The 20,993-nt window shown below is 40.4% G+C and overlaps 1 protein-coding gene across 1 annotated transcript; it reads right to left on the bottom strand.

The window, feature by feature from the left end:
• Positions 1–6,819: 6,819 nt before the first annotated feature.
• LOC136746964 (stomatin-like) lies at positions 6,820–20,325 on the bottom strand. The gene is made up of 7 exons (XM_066699879.1): positions 20,199–20,325; positions 19,220–19,314; positions 18,889–18,961; positions 17,368–17,450; positions 16,926–17,129; positions 11,332–11,466; positions 6,820–7,739 (listed from the first exon to the last, which is right to left on the bottom strand). Exons 1-7 carry the CDS (start codon positions 20,278–20,280, stop codon positions 7,545–7,547), a joined length of 867 nt encoding a protein of 288 aa, XP_066555976.1. The 5' UTR covers positions 20,281–20,325; the 3' UTR covers positions 6,820–7,544.
• Between the last annotated feature and the right edge of the window lie 668 nt (positions 20,326–20,993).

Raw genomic sequence — 20,993 nt, 5'->3', positions numbered from 1 at the left:
GCTTTTAATATATATATATATATATATATATATATATATATATATATATATATATATATTAAGAATGTTATTTCTAGAGCAGCAACAGTAATGTTTACAACAGCAAAATCACTATATAAACTCAATAATATCTCACTGGAAACAGATCTAAAATGTCAATAAAATAATTGTATACAATGGCTGTGAAGACAGAGGGAAGGCTGTCATCACGGGGCTGTGCTTGATGTCAATCAAACTGCGCACACCTGGGTCAAGTGCAGGGGGACCTGTCACCGTCTTTGCTGCCCACGGAGCGCCAGAGAATATTAAGATGTTTATGTTTTAAGTTAGATAGACGACATAACAAAATTTTAGACTACTTCTCAGCATTGGTAACGTGTCGCACATTGTCCACACAAACATACTCTTTGTCCCACATTTGGTTTGTTGGGCTCTGGTCGCCCTAGTGTGTGTGTGGAGCTCAGCCCGACACAGTGCAGAGAGACTGCGGCTAATGTGAAAATAGTCCTACATGTTAAATGAATCGCTAACATTGGAATCGGCATGGACATGTATGTATTTATTTAATATTCGTGTATTTATTTCAACATTTGTTTTGTTATTTATTCCTAAGTAAAAGAAGTATAAAATAAAAACCGCAAGTGTAGAAAAATTATTTTTGCACGAACACGGTGTGTTTCTACGCTCGATCATTTTACCAGTGAATTACGTCATACAAACCCAATCTGTCAATCACAGCCAGTGGGCGGTGTCCAGTGCGCTTATTGGCCGACATACACTCACCTAAAGGATTATTAGGAACACCATACTAATACTGTGTTTGACCCCCTTTCGCCTTCAGAACTGCCTTAATTCTACGTGGCATTGATTCAACAAGGTGCTGAAAGCATTCTTTAGAAATGTTGGCCCATATTGATAGGATAGCATCTTGCAGTTGATGGAGATTTGTGGGATGGACATCCAGGGCACGAAGCTCCCGTTCCACCACATCCCAAAGATGCTCTATTGGGTTGAGATCTGGTGACTGTGGGGGCCAGTTTAGTACAGTGAACTCATTGTCATGTTCAAGAAACCAATTTGAAATGATTCGACCTTTGTGACATGGTGCATTATCCTGCTGGAAGTAGCCATCAGAGGATGGGTACATGGTGGTCATAAAGGGATGGACATGGTCAGAAACAATGCTCAGGTAGGCCGTGGCATTTAAACGATGCCCAGTTGGCACTAAGGGGCCTAATGTGTGCCAAGAAAACATCCCCCACACCATTACACCACCACCACCAGCCTGCACAGTGGTAACAAGGCATGATGGATCCATGTTCTCATTCTGTTTACGCCAAATTCTGACTCTACCATCTGAATGTCTCAACAGAAATCAAGACTCATCAGACCAGGCAACATTTTTCCAGTCTTCAACTGTCCAATTTTGGTGAGCTTGTGCAAATTGTAGCCTCTTTTTACTATTTGTAGTGGAGATGAGTGGTACCCGGTGGGGTCTTCTGCTGTTGTAGCCCATCCGCCTCAAGGTTGTACGTGTTGTGGCTTCACAAATGCTTTGCTGCATACCTCGGTTGTAACGAGTGGTTATTTCAGTCAAAGTTGCTCTTCTATCAGCTTGAATCAGTCGGCCCATTCTCCTCTGACCTCTAGCATCAACAAGGCATTTTCGCCCACAGGACTGCCGCATACTGGATGTTTTTCCCTTTTCACACCATTCTTTGTAAACCCTAGAAATGGTTGTGCGTGAAAATCCCAGTAACTGAGCAGATTGTGAAATACTCAGACCGGCCCGTCTGGCACCAACAACCATGCCACGCTCAAAATTGCTTAAATCACCTTTCTTTCCCATTCAGACATTCAGTTTGGAGTTCAGGAGATTGTCTTGACCAGGACCACACCCCTAAATGCATTGAAGCAACTGCCATGTGATTGGTTGGTTAGATAATTGCATTAATGAGAAATTGAACAGGTGTTCCTAATAATCCTTTAGGTGAGTGTACATACTTCAGCGTTTAGTGTAATTGTCTACACAAACAATGAAACCCCACACGAGATGATATTTAGAAAACATCTAGTTCCTGGTACAGCGCATCACAGCTCTCACATAAACACAGCATTATATACATTTGTGCGAGTAGCTCAGTCGGGAGAGTGCCGTACTATAGCTATGATGGATCCAGGTTTGATCCCTGGCTCTGACTATGAACTACATAGTTTACGTTTCTACACTTTACTCTGCACAACAATGTGACACTGAGCAACCATGATTTTACAGCGAAGTGAAATCATGGTCACTCTGCTTCAGATTATTCTGCAAAGTAAAACTTAAAAGTAAAACTCACACTAATGCGATTTTTTAAAACCCAACCGATATTTAAAATGGTGGGCTGCTCACATTTAACGACAGGCAGGATTTCACCGAATTTAGGTCTTTTTCATCATGATGCCCCAAAACAACTATTGTTATTTGAGGTATTTGAATCAATACTTACGAAAATCAAAATCAAAAACTTAAAGTAATGTAACTTGTTTTCGTGGATGTGCTCGACTCTTATTGGCTGGTGCCGGTCTCGGACCCGAGTTGCATCTTTAATATGAATCGTGTTGGATCTGGTCGCAGCTGCCTGGCGAGCTGCAGGTTTGAGCAGAGGGCAGTGGCTCATCGGTTAGGCCCCGACCTGCTGCTTTCTGTTCAACCGGACCCTCAATGGCTCCATTGAATGAACAACTGGCTTAGATTGTACTTTTCAAATTGTGTAAAAAACTGTTGGTTCTTTAATATGTTATTCATACAATTCTATGCTTAACTTAAACCCCCTACTGTTTAAAATAATGAAAATGCTCTGATTAAGAAATTATTGATTACTTCAATTAAGGTTCAATTAAGCAATCAAGAGCTCTGTTGGAACAGAAATCACAGCCAGTGCCCATCTTGCCAAACACTGGGCAGCTTATTATTTGGCCACTTTACACTATGGTTACAGCACTGAAGGCAGTAATGACAGATGCATTTCTGTTAGCTAACATTATTGTTGTCTCTTGATATAGGCCCACTACTGGCCACTGCTGTGTGTAAATGAGTGAAATCACTCAAGCTGATATTTATTTATTTATTTAACTGGGTTTGTTGAGTGGAAGTCTGATATAACCAACAACAATGAAGTCCATCAGGTCATACATAAAAAGTAACATAGCACATATTTACATCTTTCAATTTTCATTGTCATTAAATATGAACAATTACAGGAATCAAATATATACAATACATACAAATTACAGATGAAAAGACAATCCTCTAATTACTAATAGGAAGTTGCCTATTATTGTGGTGTGATACATGTATTTAGTAACTCTGTACTGTTTTCTCTCAGTGATTAAATAGAAATGTCACTTATGTTCTTGTAGCGTAAGGTACACTTATACATTTCAATTAAAGAAGTGAATTTATAGTATCACCTTATCACGAATCCTGGAATCTTGTAGAACTCAATTTCTGTAATAATTGGACGCAGACACCAATTCCAAAGATATAAATTGTCAAATTTATTCAAAAACAAAGACTAAATGTAGCACTACACTAATTATACAAAAGGGAAAAACTAATTAAAATTCAACTCTAGATCAACAAATCAAAGACAAATCACTTCTGTGACCAAATCAAAGACCATGGGATCGCATATGATAACACACAAATCGTTAACAAAAAAGGTTATAAACACATTGACTACAATACCGGTTAGTAAGACGAAGGTGAGTCTCTCATTAGTATTGTTAGTCAGACATTAAATAACTATGCAGGTTAGTATTTATGTCAGGTAACTTCTTGTTATACACTCACCTAAAGGATTATTAGGAACACCTGTTCAATTTCTCATTAATGCAATTATCTAACCAACCAATCACATGGCAGTTGCTTTAATGCATTTAGGGGTGTGGTCCTGGTCAAGACAATCTCCTGAACTCCAAACTGAATGTCTGAATGGGAAAGAAAGGTGATTTAAGCAATTTTGAGCGTGCCATGGTTGTTGGTGCCAGACGGGCCGGTCTGAGTATTTCACAATCTGCTCAGTTACTGGGATTTTCACGCACAACCATTTCTAGGGTTTACAAAGAATGGTGTGAAAAGGGAAAAACATCCAGTATGCGGCAGTCCTGTGGGCGAAAATGCCTTGTTGATGCTAGAGGTCAGAGGAGAATGGGCCGACTGATTCAAGCTGATAGAAGAGCAACTTTGACTGAAATAACCACTCGTTACAACCGAGGTATGCAGCAAAGCATTTGTGAAGCCACAACTCGTACAACCTTGAGGCGGATGGGCTACAACAGCAGAAGACCCCACCGGGTACCACTCATCTCCACTACAAATAGGAAAAAGAGGCTACAATTTGCACAAGCTCACCAAAATTGGACAGTTGAAGACTGGAAAAATGTTGCCTGGTCTGATGAGTCTCGATTTCTGTTGAGACATTCAGAGTCAGAATTTGGCGTAAACAGAATGAGAACATGGATCCATCATGCCTTGTTACCACTGTGCAGGCTGCTGGTGGTGGTGTAATGGTGTGGGGGATGTTTTCTTGGCACACTTTAGGCCCCTTAGTGCCAACTGGGCATCGTTTAAATGCCACGGCCTACCTGAGCATTGTTTCTGACCATGTCCATCCCTTTATGACCACCATGTACCCATCCTCTGATGGCTACTTCCAGCAGGATAATGCACCATGTCACAAAGGTCGAATCATTTCAAATTGGTTTCTTGAACATGACAATGAGTTCACTGTACTAAACTGGCCCCCACAGTCACCAGATCTCAACCCAATAGGGATGTGGTGGAACGGGAGCTTCGTACCCTGGATGTGCATCCCACAAATCTCCATCAACTGCAAGATGCTATCCTATCAATATGGGCCAACATTTCTAAAGAATGCTTTCAGCACCTTGTTGAATCAATGCCACGTAGAATTAAGGCAGTTCTGAAGGCGAAAGGGGGTCAAACACAGTATTAGTATGGTGTTCCTAATAATCTTTTAGGTGAGTGTATATATATCAGTCTCATTTACGTTTAGGTGCCGAGAAAGATCCTATCATTACTTGTTACCACAATTTCCATTAACTGATTATTATTCAATGATTAAGGATAGGCAGGGCCACCTATAATCTGGTGTCTATTAACTTGTGTCAATTTCAGACTAAACAGTTAAACAGGAATGAGAAGATATTTCTCGGCGTTGTTATCAACAAAACAGTTTAATGCAACACACATTTATATTTAAGAAAACACAAAGTCTTTGAGGAAAGCAGGGCCCTGTTCGTTCCAAGGGTCAAGTTTCTTAAGACTCAAATAGCTATTTAAATGACTGAACACTTTCGTATACAGTCGACTTAGTCAATTGTCCACTGATCAGGTGGGCACAGGCGGGCATGCGCAGTCTGTAAAGTTCTTTATTTAATAAAGTCCCTTAAAAGAATTCTTCGTACGGCTCAATCTCCTTCTCCCAGTTTAACTCTTCTGTTGCCGGCAAAGACTTGGTTGGTTTCTGGTTCCGGTTCAGGCAACAGAGCTACAGGTTGAGCTGTGGCAGCGAGTTTCTGGTTCGAGAGAGAGAGAGAGAGAGAGAGAGAGAGAGAGAGAGAGAGAGAGAGAGAGAGAGAGAGAGAGAGAGAGAGAGAGAGAGAGAGAGAGAGAGAGAGAGAGAGAGAGAGAGAGAGAGAGAGAGAGAGAGAGAGAGAGAGAGAGAGAGAGAGAGAGAGATTGGATTTCGGTTTCAGCCCCCAGTGTCCTATTGGAGGGGGTAAAGATATTTTTGTTAAGGGATGTTGCAACCCCTTTTTCCATGTGAGTAGTACATAAAAAGTCTTAATCAGCAGCAAATCACATGGACACAGTCCTATTAAAAGCAAAGCAACATCTTTAAAATGAAAAGGCCCAAAAGGCGGAGCAAGAGTGGTTCCCTGACATCTGATTGGCCGGGTGCCACCCCAAAATGTCATTTGCTACTGGCAGTTTGATGCTGATTGACATCTCATTTCACCTCTTGTTGAAAGAAGCATTTATTTTGACGTTCGGCAGCACATTTTTCACATCGAGGACGGGGAAGAGAGAATATTAATGTCGGTTGCGAGATACAGAAGAATAAGAAGAACATACAGAAGAAGAAGAGAGAATATTTTCACAGCTCCACAAGCTCTTTTCGCAATTGGCGAAAACATCATATTTGAAGTAAGTTTTAAAGTTTAGCATCGGATTTAGGTTTCCTGAACAACTTTTAAGAAAGTTGAGTCGCTGTGTAAGTTAACGTTAGACCTTTGGCTGTATTAACAGACAGTTAATCAGATAAGAGAGATCGGTTCCCAATTTAGCCTAACATTATGTTTACATCTGTGCTAGTAATACACGCATATACAGTACAGTGTCGTAAGTTACAGTATACACATGTTTAGCTAATGTGTGGTAACTAGTAGGCTACAGCTGTCAGTGTTCAGCAAGTTAACATTTAGCAATTTGAAATCCATTAACTCAGTTAGATTTTCGTACTTGAACTCAGAACTTGAAATCTATTAACGTTACTGAAAAGATGACCACAATTTGCAGATAGCCTGTTTGCTATCGTGAAGGTGTAAGAAATTATAGCTAGCTAAGTTACTTACCGCAGAGTAGGGCTAGCCATGATCTAACTAGTAACTTAGTGTTAAGGTACAATGCTTCAGTTGAAGCAACCCTTCGGGTCCCAGTGAAACGGGCACCCCAGTGAGCGCTTCCAGTAACAGTGTAGACTCTCAGCAGGAGACAGGCCCGGGAAGTAAAGTCATTGACAATGTCTGTTCGTTTATCTTCGTTTATTGAAAGTTTCACACAGCCTTTTATACATCTACAAGCAATATTTCAAAGCAGGTTCGAACCTGGATGATATTTTCTTGGCATATGTCCCGGTGCAGTTCCGAGACACGGCAAGCAATAATTCATGAGGTATTCTTTATAATTGGGGAAACAATATTTCATCCAGACATGGAAGCACTGGTACCAAGGACACAGCACACACTATACTGATAAGAACATGTTATATAGTTTTGGTACGTTAACTAAAGAATGTCCACGGCAGTAGAAATTATCTCTATCTGCCACACAGATAAGTCTGAGCAGAGAAATCCAAATAAGAACAAGGAAACCCTTATAAGAGCAAGTTTTAACTAGTATCTTACTGGAAGCAATTTTACCCCAACACCTAGGCTCGTAGTTGATGTGTGTGTGTGTGTGTGTGAGAGATAAAGAAATTGAGCTGCAGTTCCGAGGTAGAGACACTGACTAGTCATAGTATGTTAAAGAGTTCTAGTGAAGTAACCCTTTAGGACCACACTATTTGCCACAATGAAGAACTCCGGGGTAAGTGAATTATCACTTCTACCTCTAATCAGCAATCATAGGATTCATTAATGTTCCATAGATGCCAGGTTAGGGTTACACACACATTTTCTGTCATGGTCTATTGACCCCCTAAATTAGTCTTGGCCACCCTATACAGCTATAAAACTCTAGTTCCGCCACTGGTTCACTTCCCCTTGGTCAGGAAGGTCTGCAGCACGTCAATAGGCAGGGGGAAGATGATGGTGGAGTTATTCTCACTGGCGATGGTGGTGAGGGTCTGCATGTAGCGCAGCTGCAAGGCGGAGGGAGACTCAGCAATCACCAGGGAGGCTTCTTTCAAGGCCCGTGAGGCATTCATCTCCCCCTCTGCTGCTATAACCTGGAGCAAGAGAGGAGGCGGGTCAGAGAGCAGCACACACCGCACTGCAGAGCCTTCCTGAGGGGTTGATGTTCACAGTCTGTAAGTCTGGGCCCTCAGCAGGAAGAGCACTGGCCAACAAGGAGACAGCAGCTCAACTGACATTTGTAAAGATAGTACTGGCAAGTAAAATTACTGACAAAAACAAATAAAACTAAAAATTACAGCATAAGTATTCAAAGTTCAAGTATTCATGTGCAGGTCTTCGTTACCACTAGTTCCTAAATGACAGAAATCATTTCATTTTCATTTGATTAAAACAAAGCTCCCATCTTTGTGGGCCCCTGGCCTTTAGCCACTAAGAGAAACAGTAGTCATGTGGTCTGCGTTTCCTGTATTGTTGGAATCCAATGAAATCCTTTCACTGTATCTCTGACAGTTGAAAAAAAAAAACACCCCAGGTTTCCTTTGTAATGTTTCCTTTCCTCCCAGGATGGTTCCTCAGGAGAAACCAGGAAAAAGCAGCTCTACAAGACTAGACAAACTTTTCAGAACTAGATGGAAGCTCACTTCCATACTTATACTGTTGATTTTTACTGTTGTGTTAGTCTGCTGTTTGTATTGTAAAACATATGACCTTAATTTGGCAAATGTATACACAAACTTTCCTACCTTCCTAGTTGAGCAGTTTAGGCTTGTGGTAAAGGAGTTAACTATGACAGGAGACAGCACTGAAGTTCTGTATTTTACGATACAAGCTTGTGTTTACTAAAGCACGACAGATAACATTCCATGCTGGAAGTATTTCAAATGGGTACACCGCAGAAAGCAGGACTGCCATGTCCAGTCTCTAGCACCAAATTCCCATTTAATTCAGCACTGCAAGATTTTGGTAAAACAAAAACATTAAATGTACTTTAAGACATTCAAGGGCACCAAACCCAAACTACATGCTGGTAGCAGAAGCATTAGCTAGCTTCTTCCCCAGTTTGATAACAAACTTAAAACTAAATGTAATGACACAATTAATGCACTTGCCATGTTTGGTCTTAAAAGAAAGAGCATTAGCTAAAACAACCATTTACATTTCACATGCAATACAAAACTAACATTTGTTCAGGGAATTATTCATGCATCCTAATTTATCCTCCACTCACATGGGCATCACACCAGCCCCCCCTGGAATTCCAAGGAACCACCAGCCAGCACACAACCAAGCTGCTGGCTACTTTTGATCAACACATTTCAAATGTACATTAACTGTAAAAGAACACCTGGCTTGTTTGGTATCAAATGTAAAGTCATGCTTTGAGGGACTTGAAAATGTAAGTAATTGTAATTTAAGAGGATGGATTTTGAACTGGTTGATGTATAGCAAACAGAGGGTGTCGATAAGAGGAGTTGCTTCTAACTGGAGTGAGGTTGTTAGTGGAGTGCCACAGGGATCAGTACTAGGGCCTTTGCTTTTTTTAATCTAAATAAATGATCTGGACTCTGGGATAATTAGCAAACTTGTCAAATTTGCAGATGATACTAAAATAGGTGGCTAAGCAGATACAATCACGGCAGCACAGGTTATTCAAAAGGACTTAGATAATATTCAGTTGTGGGCCGACACCTGGCAGATGAAATTCAGTGTGGACAAATGTAAGGTAATACATGCAGGTTTCAAAAATGTCCACTATAAGGAGAGCAACCAGACTTATTCCATGTTTGAAGGGAATGTCCTATTCTGAGAGACTGAGGGAACTGAAACCGTTCACCCTGGAACAGAGGAGACTACGTGGGGGAATTGATTCAAGTCTTCAAAATCATGAAAGATATCGACCACATCAAACCAGAGGAGCTTTTCCAGATCAGCAGGGATACACAAACCAAGGGACACAAATGGGAATTGGGCTTCAAGGCATTCAAGCCCGGAAACAGGACATACTTCTTCACACAGAGAGGTGTCAGAATCTGGAACAAACTCCCCAGCGATGTGGTTGAAGCTGGAAATTTGGGAACTTTTAATAATAGACTGGATAGCAGAGGTGTCAACAAGTCATTATTTTGGGACTTATTATTTCTACTCTGATACCATTTAACTCCAGGAAATTATATATTTAAAAAACTGTAATAATAATGTACACATAAGAAAATAACTAATCAGGAATCAAACCCAGATCACAAGATTCATAGTGCTGTTCTCTAACCACTGTGCCAACTGATATACAAATATAATATGAAACCTATCTTAAGTAGCCTGCAGCCGTTGCTGTCATGACTAATTGTATAAAACTCAATTTTTGGGGTTACAGTCTCAAATTAATGTATCAATTAAAAACATACATTATAATAAATAATACAAAACAGTTGTGTGTGTGTGTGTGTGTATTTATATATAAATATATATATGTATATGCTTTTGAACCAGTTTTCACCAGCAATTTGGGCTTGATACATCATACAAACCCCCCTTCTATTAAACACTACATTTTCCCCGGTTTAACCATATATGGGTTTTCCTGAGCAGTTGTCAGGCAGGGACCGGGCTTGCGCTCATCACGGGACAGACATGTGGTCCATGTTATCTCTCCTGTCTGGTCTGTATAAATGTGCCTGTTTGAAACTGTATCTTTGGAGAGAAACCTCGTGGAGACTGCCTCCATGTGTCTTTCTTCCCCAAGCTTGTACGAATAAATTTTCTGATCAAAACTCAAAACTCTCTCAGCCGGTTTTATTAAAATGAAAATATCCACAAAAAAGTTTGCTTCAACACACTTTTGCACAGTAATGTATATTGGTGTATTATGGGACAAAATCCAAGGATAAAATATGAATATGGGTTTTCTTTTTGGTCCAAAGCAGAAAATGCACACTGCTACCACTGAGCCTTACTTCTAACATAAGTAGAAGAACATCAACCATGTTGCTAGATGTCATCATGCATCAATTAAGTATTGTACTTGTACTACAGAGGATTGAATTTGCAAAATATCAAGTTGGACAGAACCCTGTCACTCATCTGTGCACAATGTGGTTGTAGAATTAGTCCACCGTGGCTGAAAACCCACTCAATAAAGTAAAACATCCACAAGTCAAGTCAAGTCACAAGTCAGTGATTGCCAAGTCAGTCAAGCCTAAGTCATTTCAGCTTTTGTCCAGTCAAGTCCCAAGTCTCATCAATTCTGACTTGAGTTAACTCAAGTCCCAAGTCACTTGACTCAAGTCACCACCTCTGCTGGATAGTATCCTTGGATCACTTAGTTATTAATGGACACTAAATGAGCAGGATGGGTTGAATGGCTTCCTCTCATTTGTAAACTTTCTTATTTCTTATGTTCATCTTAATTCATACAGAACAACCTCACTGTGTATCAACCCGGTCTCGTTTTCAGAGGACTTGACCACTGTGGGTGATATGTATGGGGGACACTAGATAACAGGACTTTATTCAGCATTTATTATTTCTTCTGATATTGATACCAGATAAACAAGCCAATCATGTCAATTGAAAGTACTTACTAATAAAAACAATAACCACAAAATGATTAAAGGCAATTTGTGCATTGCAACTTTGTTGCTGTATCAGAACAGATCAACAACCTTTTTAATACATTATTCACAGTACCTTGGCTCTGGCCTCTCTGGTAGCCTCTGCCTCAGCTGCCATGGCCCTCTGCAGCTGAAAAGGCAGCTTGACATCCTTGATCTCAACACGCTCCACCTTTATACCCCAGATTTCTGTAGCGGCATCAAGCGACATCTGGAGACAGCAGGAAGAAGTAAAAGGAGCAAATAGCAAATGATATCCACAGTGAAAAAGATCCACAACACTAAATTAGGGTTTCCAGAAGAAATCTGCATAAGCAAGGCAGTCTGATACTGAATTTTCTACTAGAGGTCTTCACGGGTCCAAAATTGTGTGCCCGAACCCGAAGAGACCCGAAAATGTGCTACCCGGACCCGACCCGGACCCGTCTATTATTTGAAAGTTTGGACCCGGACCCGTGCAGAACCGAGAAATGCCGTAAATGTACTACCCGGACCCGACTCGGACCCGTCTATTATTTGAAATCTGGACCCGGACCCGGCTGGGACACACAGACCCGATTGAACCCGATCGGCACAGATCCCACAGCTAATCGCTATTAACAAGTTAATGTACAGGTTGTTAAAATAAAACGTTGTGTCTTACCTAACGTTAGTAGCTTCTCGATCTCCTGTACCTGACCGTGATGCATCCATCCTCCTTGCCAGGACAGCTGGTAAAATGTTGCTCCTCTTGCTGATTGAAAGCGAGTATAATCCTCTCATTATTTCAGTTCAAATGTCCACTTGTCACGGTGGCGGAGGACAAACACGACTTTGCAGCTTTTTTGTATCTCGCATAATACGACAACTTCCACTGTTTGCCCTTTTGAACTATAATAACGATGCTGGTTCAGTGCCACGGCGCTGACGTTAGCATTACTAATCTGCTGTCATCTGTGCTCGGAGACGCGTCTGCCATAGATTTTAGATACAAAACTAACGAACTCCAACGATGACGACGATGTAGTTCCCAATCCTTCAGCTTCTACATAGCTGAATAGACTGGATAAGATTCTTGGATCACTCAGTTATTAATGGACACCGAACGAGCACAATGGGTCGAATGGCCTCCTCTCATTTGTAAACTTTCTTATGTTCTTATGTTCTAACCACAATATCTCAAAAATCGTGCCGACGCCAATAATGCACTTCGGTTTACGTCATCTGTCAAACACCGATATGGCGGAATAAGTCCCGCCTTCTAAATGAAAGAGTCAATCGTCAATTGGTAAAGCCATCGCGTCACTGCAGAAGCTCTGGTTGACTCAGACATACGCATTAGCTGGAGAAACCTGAAATATAAGCTTTTTTAACGCAATTTGAGCGTCAGAGAGAGACAACATTTATGTTACAGTTCATGTCAGATTTTGTTGCTGTTTGTTGCATTTGCTGTTGCACTACACAATAGAAACAGGAAAACGCAACAAAATTTAACTTAAGTCAATCGATATTTACTGTGCCAGGAACAGATTAAAATATTTAAAATATAAAAAATAATATAGAAATATAATAAAGTTATATAGAAACCATGCATTTCATGTCAACAAAAAACTTTTATTGATGGCTAGCTTTACTTAATTAAACAAACAAAATACTGTTTTGAAGTAATGAACAACAAAAAAAAGCTTTTAAGTAGACAGACTGGTGCTTTTAGGTGTAATATATGTTATAAAACTTTGTCTGCAAAAAAACAACCATAGCCATCTTCTCTTTCAGCTATTATGTCACTGCAGTGTGCAATCAACGTGCATTCAATTGCCACTACCAGTCATTTGCTATTATATACACTCACCTAATAGATTATTAGGAACACCTGTTCAATTTCTCATTAATGCAATTATCTAATCAACCAATCACATGACAGTTGCTTCAATGCATTTAGGGGTGTGGTCCTGGTCAAGACAATCTCCTGAACTCCAAACTGAATGTCTGAATGGGAAAGAAAGGTGATTTAAGCAATTTTGAGCGTGCCATGGTTGTTGGTGCCGGTCTGAGTATTTCACAATCTGCTCAGTTACTGGGATTTTCACGCACAACCATTTCTAGGGTTTACAAAGAATGGTGTGAAAAGGGAAAAACATCCAGTATGCGGCAGTCCTGTGGGTGAAAATGCCTTGTTGATGCTAGAGGTCAGAGGAGAATGGGCCGACTGATTCAAGCTGATAGAAGAGCAACTTTGACTGAAATAACCACTCGTTACAACCGAGGTATGCAGCAAAGCATTTGTGAAGCCACAACACGTACAACCTTGAGGCGGATGGGCTACAACAGCAGAAGACCCCACCGGGTACCACTCATCTCCACTACAAATAGGAAAAAGAGGCTACAATTTGCACAAGCTCACCAAAATTGGACAGTTGAAGACTGGAAAAATGTTGCCTGGTTTGATGAGTCTCGATTTCTGTTGAGACATTCAGATGGTAGAGTCAGAATTTGGCGTAAACAGAATGAGAACATGGATCCATCATGCCTTGTTACCACTGTGCAGGCTGGTGGTGGTGGTGTAATGGTGTGGGGGATGTTTTCTTGGCACACTTTAGGCCCCTTAGTGCCAATTGGGCATCGTTTAAATGCCACGGCCTACCTGAGCATTGTTTCTGACCATGTCCATCCCTTTATGACCACCATGTACCCATCCTCTGATGGCTACTTCCAGCAGGATAATGCACCATGTCACAAAGGTCGAATCATTTCAAATTGGTTTCTTGAACATGACAATGAGTTCACTGTACTAAACTGGCCCCCACAGTCACCAGATCTCAACCCAATAGAGCATCTTTGGGATGTGGTGGAACGGGAGCTTCGTGCCCTGGATGTGCATCCCACAAATCTCCATCAACTGCAAGATGCTATCCTATCAATATGGGCCAACATTTCTAAAGAATGCTTTCAGCACCTTGTTGAATCAATGCCACGTAGAATTAAGGCAGTTCTGAAGGCGAAAAGGGGTCAAACACAGTATTAGTATGGTGTTCCTAATAATCCTTTAGGTGAGTGTATATCCTAATTCTATTTTAAAATGTGTTCTTGAAGCCTTGACCTAGGTCGGAACTTATGGATAAAAAAATTAATTGCCATCAAATATGAAATGCTAAATATGCTGTGCAAAAATAATTTCTTGGTGTAGGCCTGCTTTCATTTTAATGCTCACATGTTGCTGTTCAGAAACAGCAAGGTATTTACACTAGCAGTGCTAAGGCAGGTCCGACAATTCTCCAACGTGTGACCAGAGATGCTGAAAGCCGACTCACAACTCACACTGGATGCAGGCACACAATGTATTTTTCTTGCCAGTTGGGCCATTGATGGGAATATATTTAGGTTATGTTTCCAAAAAGTAATGATGTCTCTATCATTCTGTATTGTGGGGTTGTGTTGCAAATATTGTTCCAGTTCGTCGGGCCCTGTGTCAAATTCAGCATTCTCGATGTCAGCCCACTGGCTGAAGAGTGGCGCTGGCCCAGCCATCTCCTCTTTATCTTCCTCTTTCATCTGCTGGGATTTCACCTCAGTTGTAGCTCTTTCAGATGGGGGGAAGCTGGCCAACTCTCTACGTGCACTTTCATATATGTCCTCCCTCTCTGCACAGGTGAACATCCGAAGCTGTTTGAATTTTGGCCAGAGCAGCACACCAAGCTTTTCATGCTGTCCCAAAACTATCCGTTCAGCCAGAAGTCCCATGCACCTATTGAATAGAACAGAATACAAAAGAATAGAATAATCCAGTAACATAACATTTATTAGGTCTAACTATAGCAAACGGTGAATACATTATTATTATTATTATTATTATTATTATTATTAATAATAATAATAATAATAATATAAAAAACTTTTTATATAGCACTTTAAAAAAGCAGTTACAAATTGCTTCACATATAGGATACAATACACACACAAATACAAATATACATGCATATACAGGCAACGAGTTATAAATATTAGACTACATCTCACCTGCATTTCAGTATCCTGAGTGGTACTGGATCAGCTTGGGTGAATTGGCAATGGGTCATCAGTGTGGTTTTCCAGAGGGCCACTAAGTTAATTGTTGGATAGTTTGAGCCACTGAGCTCTTCAGTTGCCTGCTTAAAAGGCTGCAGGAATTGGACAAGCAGCTGAAGAATGTCTTTGGATATGTAACTCATGAGATGCATCTCTCCTCGTTCAAGCAAAATGGACTGAATGTCTTCAAATGCATCAAGCACAGATTTGACCATCTCCAGTTTAGTATTCACATTCACAGTTTCACATTCTTGTTTCAAAGACTGCTTGAGTTGGAGTTGTAATCCAGAGTGTTTAAAAAATGTCGTCATGGTCTTGCATTGCTCAATACAGGCTCTAACATGTTGCAGTTCTTCCTCCTCTCCATGATCATCCTCTTCATCACCTTCTTTAGACTTCTTGAAGGTGTGCTTCAGCACTGTATTCAGTATATTTGCTATACAGCTGTTGTGCACCCATTGGGAGAGCGCTGCCTGCACATTTTCAGCTTGGTCACTGACAAACACCAGTCTGTTAATCTCGTCTGGGGTCAGACCAATTTCACTCAGTTGCTTGAGCATTTCTGTCTTTAGGTTTAAGGCCGTTTTCTTTGCTGGAAATGCACATGTATATATGACGCTACTATTAAACTCCCAGTTGTCATCTATATAATGCAATGTGATATAGGTGTAACTGACCTTCCTATGGTCATTTGTCCACATGTCTGTGGATGCTCCACATGCCAGTACATCGGCTATGGCTTTCCTAACTGTTGGCAGGAGCTCTGCCCTGAGACTTTCATATTTTTTTCTGTGTAAAACGTGATATCGTCACACCAGATGGAAGAAGGTCCTTCACATTACACTGTCCATGTGTTGCTCCCGTGTCTAATATTGTCTGCGCTAACTCAGTGAACGCGGGTGTTTCAAACATGCTAAAGGCTCTTAAATCCTTTGCGCAGACTTTTGTGCATTTTTCCAAAATAGCTTCCTTTGCTGTTTTGGGAACTGAACCCACTGTAAAAAATGATGCCACTGAAGTTTGGGTCAAAACTTTTTTCCCACATGACCTAGTGTGCTTTAAAAGATGCGACGTGCCTGTCTTTACCGAGTCGAACTTTAACAATTTTAAAGGGACGGACTTCACAGCGGCCTGGTTTTGCTAAAAAAAGCTCTGGGACGCATTTGAGGACGGACGCGTCCGGCACGGCATGGCACAACACAGATGCTTAAGCCAGTGGAACCGAGGCATAAGCGAGTTTCCCACCTGAACCATCGCTTTGCTTTATTATGGTTGTCTTTCTCAGATACACATTCTCCGATTTCACATGAGAAAAGGTAGGAGGACAGATTAAACATCTGCATATGCTCAACATTGCATTCCTTTAACATGCTGCCTATAATGTGTTCCATGTTGAAATGTTTTGTGTCATTTCATCTACACCATAAAGACTTCTGATCAAATTATCTTTCTTTCATGGATGAAAAAACCTGCCTATCAACTAGGAATCAAAATCCATCCTAAATACAGACTAAATACTGCTTGATAATGGCAAAACTTAGTCCACTACATATCCATTTCTACCTCACTGCTAAGTTCTGCTAAGAAAACTAACCTATTGTTTTGAATGGAGGTGTGCTTTAGTACCTGCATGTTGTGGGAGATCTCCTCACGGTCAGAGAGCAGCTCAGACAGGTTCTTTGTGCCCAGGACGTTCCTCAGAGTGGTCTGAGCCAGCAAACGGGTGGAGAAGTTAGCATTTCTCACATTGATCACTGAGGAGATGGCCGACTGGACTCTGAAGTAGACCACTCCATCCACAGACACAGTCACAGAGTCTTTAGTCAGGATCTGCAATACAGTGGGAGACATTAGCACCCAGGAGCCATTGTAATGGATAGTAACAGTCCCAGAAGCCACAAATGAAGTACAAAAATTAATAAAAAATCCCATTACCCACACATTTCATTTTTCTTGCTCTTGGTTAGATTACCTGACATACTACAATCCTGAAAAAGCTTCTGGAAGAATTTCTGAAAGATGACATGGAGACGTATTGTGTTTATACACAAAGGAGGGAAGTCAGTACCTCTTGTGGAGGGATATCAAAGGAGACTGTTCTCAGATCGACTTTCACAACAGAGTCAGTGCAGGGCAAGATGAAGAAAAGACCTACAGGGAAGGAAAGAAAACTAATTAAAAGTTGCCTGGAGCTTCACGACTCATTTTTAGGGCTGTCCTGAAGGGTCAATTTCTACCTTCGAAGGTTCGAAGCTTTGGTGCTAATTTGCATACTTTATTGATGATGTGATGTTAGCTAATAGTGTATAGATTTTTTGTTTTGTTTACAGATAATCCATATAAACAACAATAAAAACTCCATCCCCTTGTAGTTTAAAATAAGTCTCGAAGGGTAATCATGTTTATTTATGTTTACAAGCACATGGTTTTTGATGTACAGGTAGGCCGATATTTAATAATAGTCAATTGCAACAAACTTGCAGAGTTAGTAGAGAGCTGCGTACTACCCACAGGATCATCCCTAGTATGCACATTTCAATTCTATGCAATTAACCCATTAAGCCTAATAAGTAATGTATCATTTATACTTATGTTTGTTAAATGATTCCAGAGATTACCTGTTCCCCTGTGATATACCAATTTTGAGTTGCCCAGGTTTTTTTGGGGTCTTCTGTGCATTGTATATGTATTTATATAATTGCCTGTAATCACCACTACTTCGTACAAAGTTCAATTTGTCCAGTTAAGCAATGAGTTAGATACAATAGGTCAAGATGAATGAAGCAGAATTAAAAATAAAACAGATCACCTTGGCCTCACCTGGTATATCTCCAGAAGTACTTAAAGAAATTATGGAAATGTATAGGCTGCTAACTAAAATATTTCAATTGACGCTTAGAACAGGGGATGTACCAACTGTTTGGAAAACTGCAAATGTCATAGATATCCACAAGAAAGGGGACAAAACTGAGCCAGGAAATTACAAACCAATCAGTCACACCTGCATTACTTGTAACATTTTTGACAAAAATTTAACACGGAAAATAAAGGAGCATCTTAATAAAAACCATATTCTTGGTGATAGTCAATATGGGTTTAGACGAGGCAGACCATGTCTTAGTAATTTATTAGAGTTCTTTGAACATGCAACTGCAGCTGTAGATCACATGAAAGCAGATCAGCAGGGACACATGAACCCGGGGAAACAAATGGAAATTGGGCTTCAAGGCATTCAAGATGGAAAACAGGAGACACTTCTTCACACACAGGCATCACAGTCTGGAACAAACTCCCCAGTGATGTGGTTGAAGTTGACAATTTGGGAACATTCAAAAATAGACTGGAGGTGATCTTTGGATCACTTAGTTATAAAAGGACACCAAATGAGCATGATGGGTTGAATGGTCTCCTGAGGCAGCTCTTGAAGATTGGATTTGGAGACTGTAATATGGCTGTTTAATTGGTATAAATTTGTTATGTCTTGACTCATTATTTGTCAGATTGGGAAATGCTTTTGGTCATGTAGTTGTGTTTGATGTATAGCAGCAGGGGGGTGCTGGTGTCGCTCCAGCATTCTCCTCTTACTCACCAGGCCCCTTCGCCCTTCCAGAGGTGACGTGGCCGAGTCGGAATATGACAGCCCGTTCATACTCCTTTACAATCTAAAATAGAAACCACGATGAAAAGCATATTACTTGTGCTGTATCTTTGGGAAAGCCTATTTGCTATATATGAAATTTTACAGATAGAAATTGAAGTTTGAATATTTGAAGTTTTGAACAATCCAAAATTGTTTATTAAGAAATAACAAAGAAACATAAATAGCTTGTAAACTTGAATATTGTTACACAGACATACTATAGCGGTTAACTGACAGCTAAACCAGTTAAATTACATTATTTGTTCTGCTACCTGCATACCTTGATACAAAAGAAGATGGAAATGGGAAAGGTAAACATCACCAGGATACCAGAGAGGATAACCAAGGTCCAGCCACAGCAGCCCAGGCCCTCTCCTAACAAGGGTAGGAATGACAAAAACAACAAGAAATAATCCATATCTTAATAATAATAATCCATATATTAAACAATCTGAAACTTCACCTCAGGCCAGAAATCATTTTAAGATGAGTGTCAGGTTGACATTATTCATCCAAATAAAGAAAAGGCAACAAAAGTCCTAAAAATTCACTTTACAGACATGCTTGATACTGGTGAATACTGGTGAAAGCAAGTCATTGAATAGTTCTCCCTCAAAGTGCAGGTTTATGACCCATTGTTTCCCAAGAAATATCCTCTTTTAAACATTTATATTTTTATTCATACCATGATCATACCATGAGGTCAGGCACTGTGGATTATTATTGTGCTTCATATGTATTGTAATTCCGGAGATAGAATTACATTTTACTGTGCAACAATAAAAGAACATGAAAAACACTCAGGACATTTCAATCACATCATAATGGCGAGAACCACAATACAATCAAACTACAACCAAAAACATACATACTGGAAGAAAAGCACATCTGCTACTGTAATGTGGTATAAAATATGAGTGATACCTGACATAAAACGACTGTTACAAAATAGAAGTGATTCTTGATATAAAATACGAGTGATAACCGATGGGTGACATCAGACTTGTGCGATAACTGAAACGCCAAACTTAATGATTGCTCGCAAAACTAAGTGATCTATGAAAACCATAATTTTAGCAAGCGCGCAAGTTCCCTTTTCAAAGCAGCACATAGATGGACAAAAGGTGCATCCTGTTTAATTCGCTACTTTGACTAATAACACTTTCCTTTTAAAGTTTGTCTTTCGGAACGGCCATAAAAGCGATTTAAACCATTTTGGCCAGTGAAAAGATTAAGCAGGAACATCTGAGGCTCCTCACCTCTAACATTGTGACCATCAGAGTCTCTTACGTCGTCTTGCGATGGCATCTCCCTGTGGTTTATTAAGACACCAGAGTGCATTCCCGGGAGAGGTGCGCTTTTAAAGCGTAGCCCAGATATGCTCTAGCGGTGGGCGGGGCTTGTTTCCAGTCACGTCGCCCCTGCCATGTGACGCAGATCAGTCTCCTGGCTGTGTGCGAGTCAGGCGCCCTCAGTCAAGAGCAAGTGTCAGTCCTTAAACTGGATTTAAAGCACCTTTTAAAAACGATATGCCTACACTCACAAACGCAAATACTGTTACAGTCGAAAGTATTCACTCGACAACTATATTATTTTGTGATTAATTCATATTTGTGATTAAATATGATTCATTACTTTTAACGTTGATCAATGATATATTTGATATAGTTTTTGGTACACCGAATCAGCATAGAGACCACTGTAAAATAAACAGTTGATTGAATGGGTTGTAAACTTTTGAGACACAAGTACAAAGGAGAATATCCCCTTACATTTTTGGTTTACAAAGAAATACGAATAAAATATAGATGCAATCAAGTATATTCATTGGTTAATCTCGTTATGTATAATCTTTTTGTCTGATGTACTTCACAGTTTTATATAAAACATCAACAGCAATCAAGTACATCAGGTAATAAAGGTCGTCCTAAAACCTCCCGGATTGCCCGAAGGCAATAGTAACCTGAGCGAATGGCAGACCTGGCATGTTTCCCTGCCGTTTTGCCACTTGGGCCCCGCGTTGTGCCAGGCTCAGACCATGAAGAGAACTGACT

The sequence above is a fragment of the Amia ocellicauda genome, chromosome 3 (genome assembly GCF_036373705.1).
Source record: "Amia ocellicauda isolate fAmiCal2 chromosome 3, fAmiCal2.hap1, whole genome shotgun sequence".
Lineage (NCBI taxonomy): Eukaryota > Metazoa > Chordata > Actinopteri > Amiiformes > Amiidae > Amia > Amia ocellicauda.
Note: the sequence above shows the minus strand (reverse complement) of the source record. Positions and strands in the feature narration are given on the sequence as shown.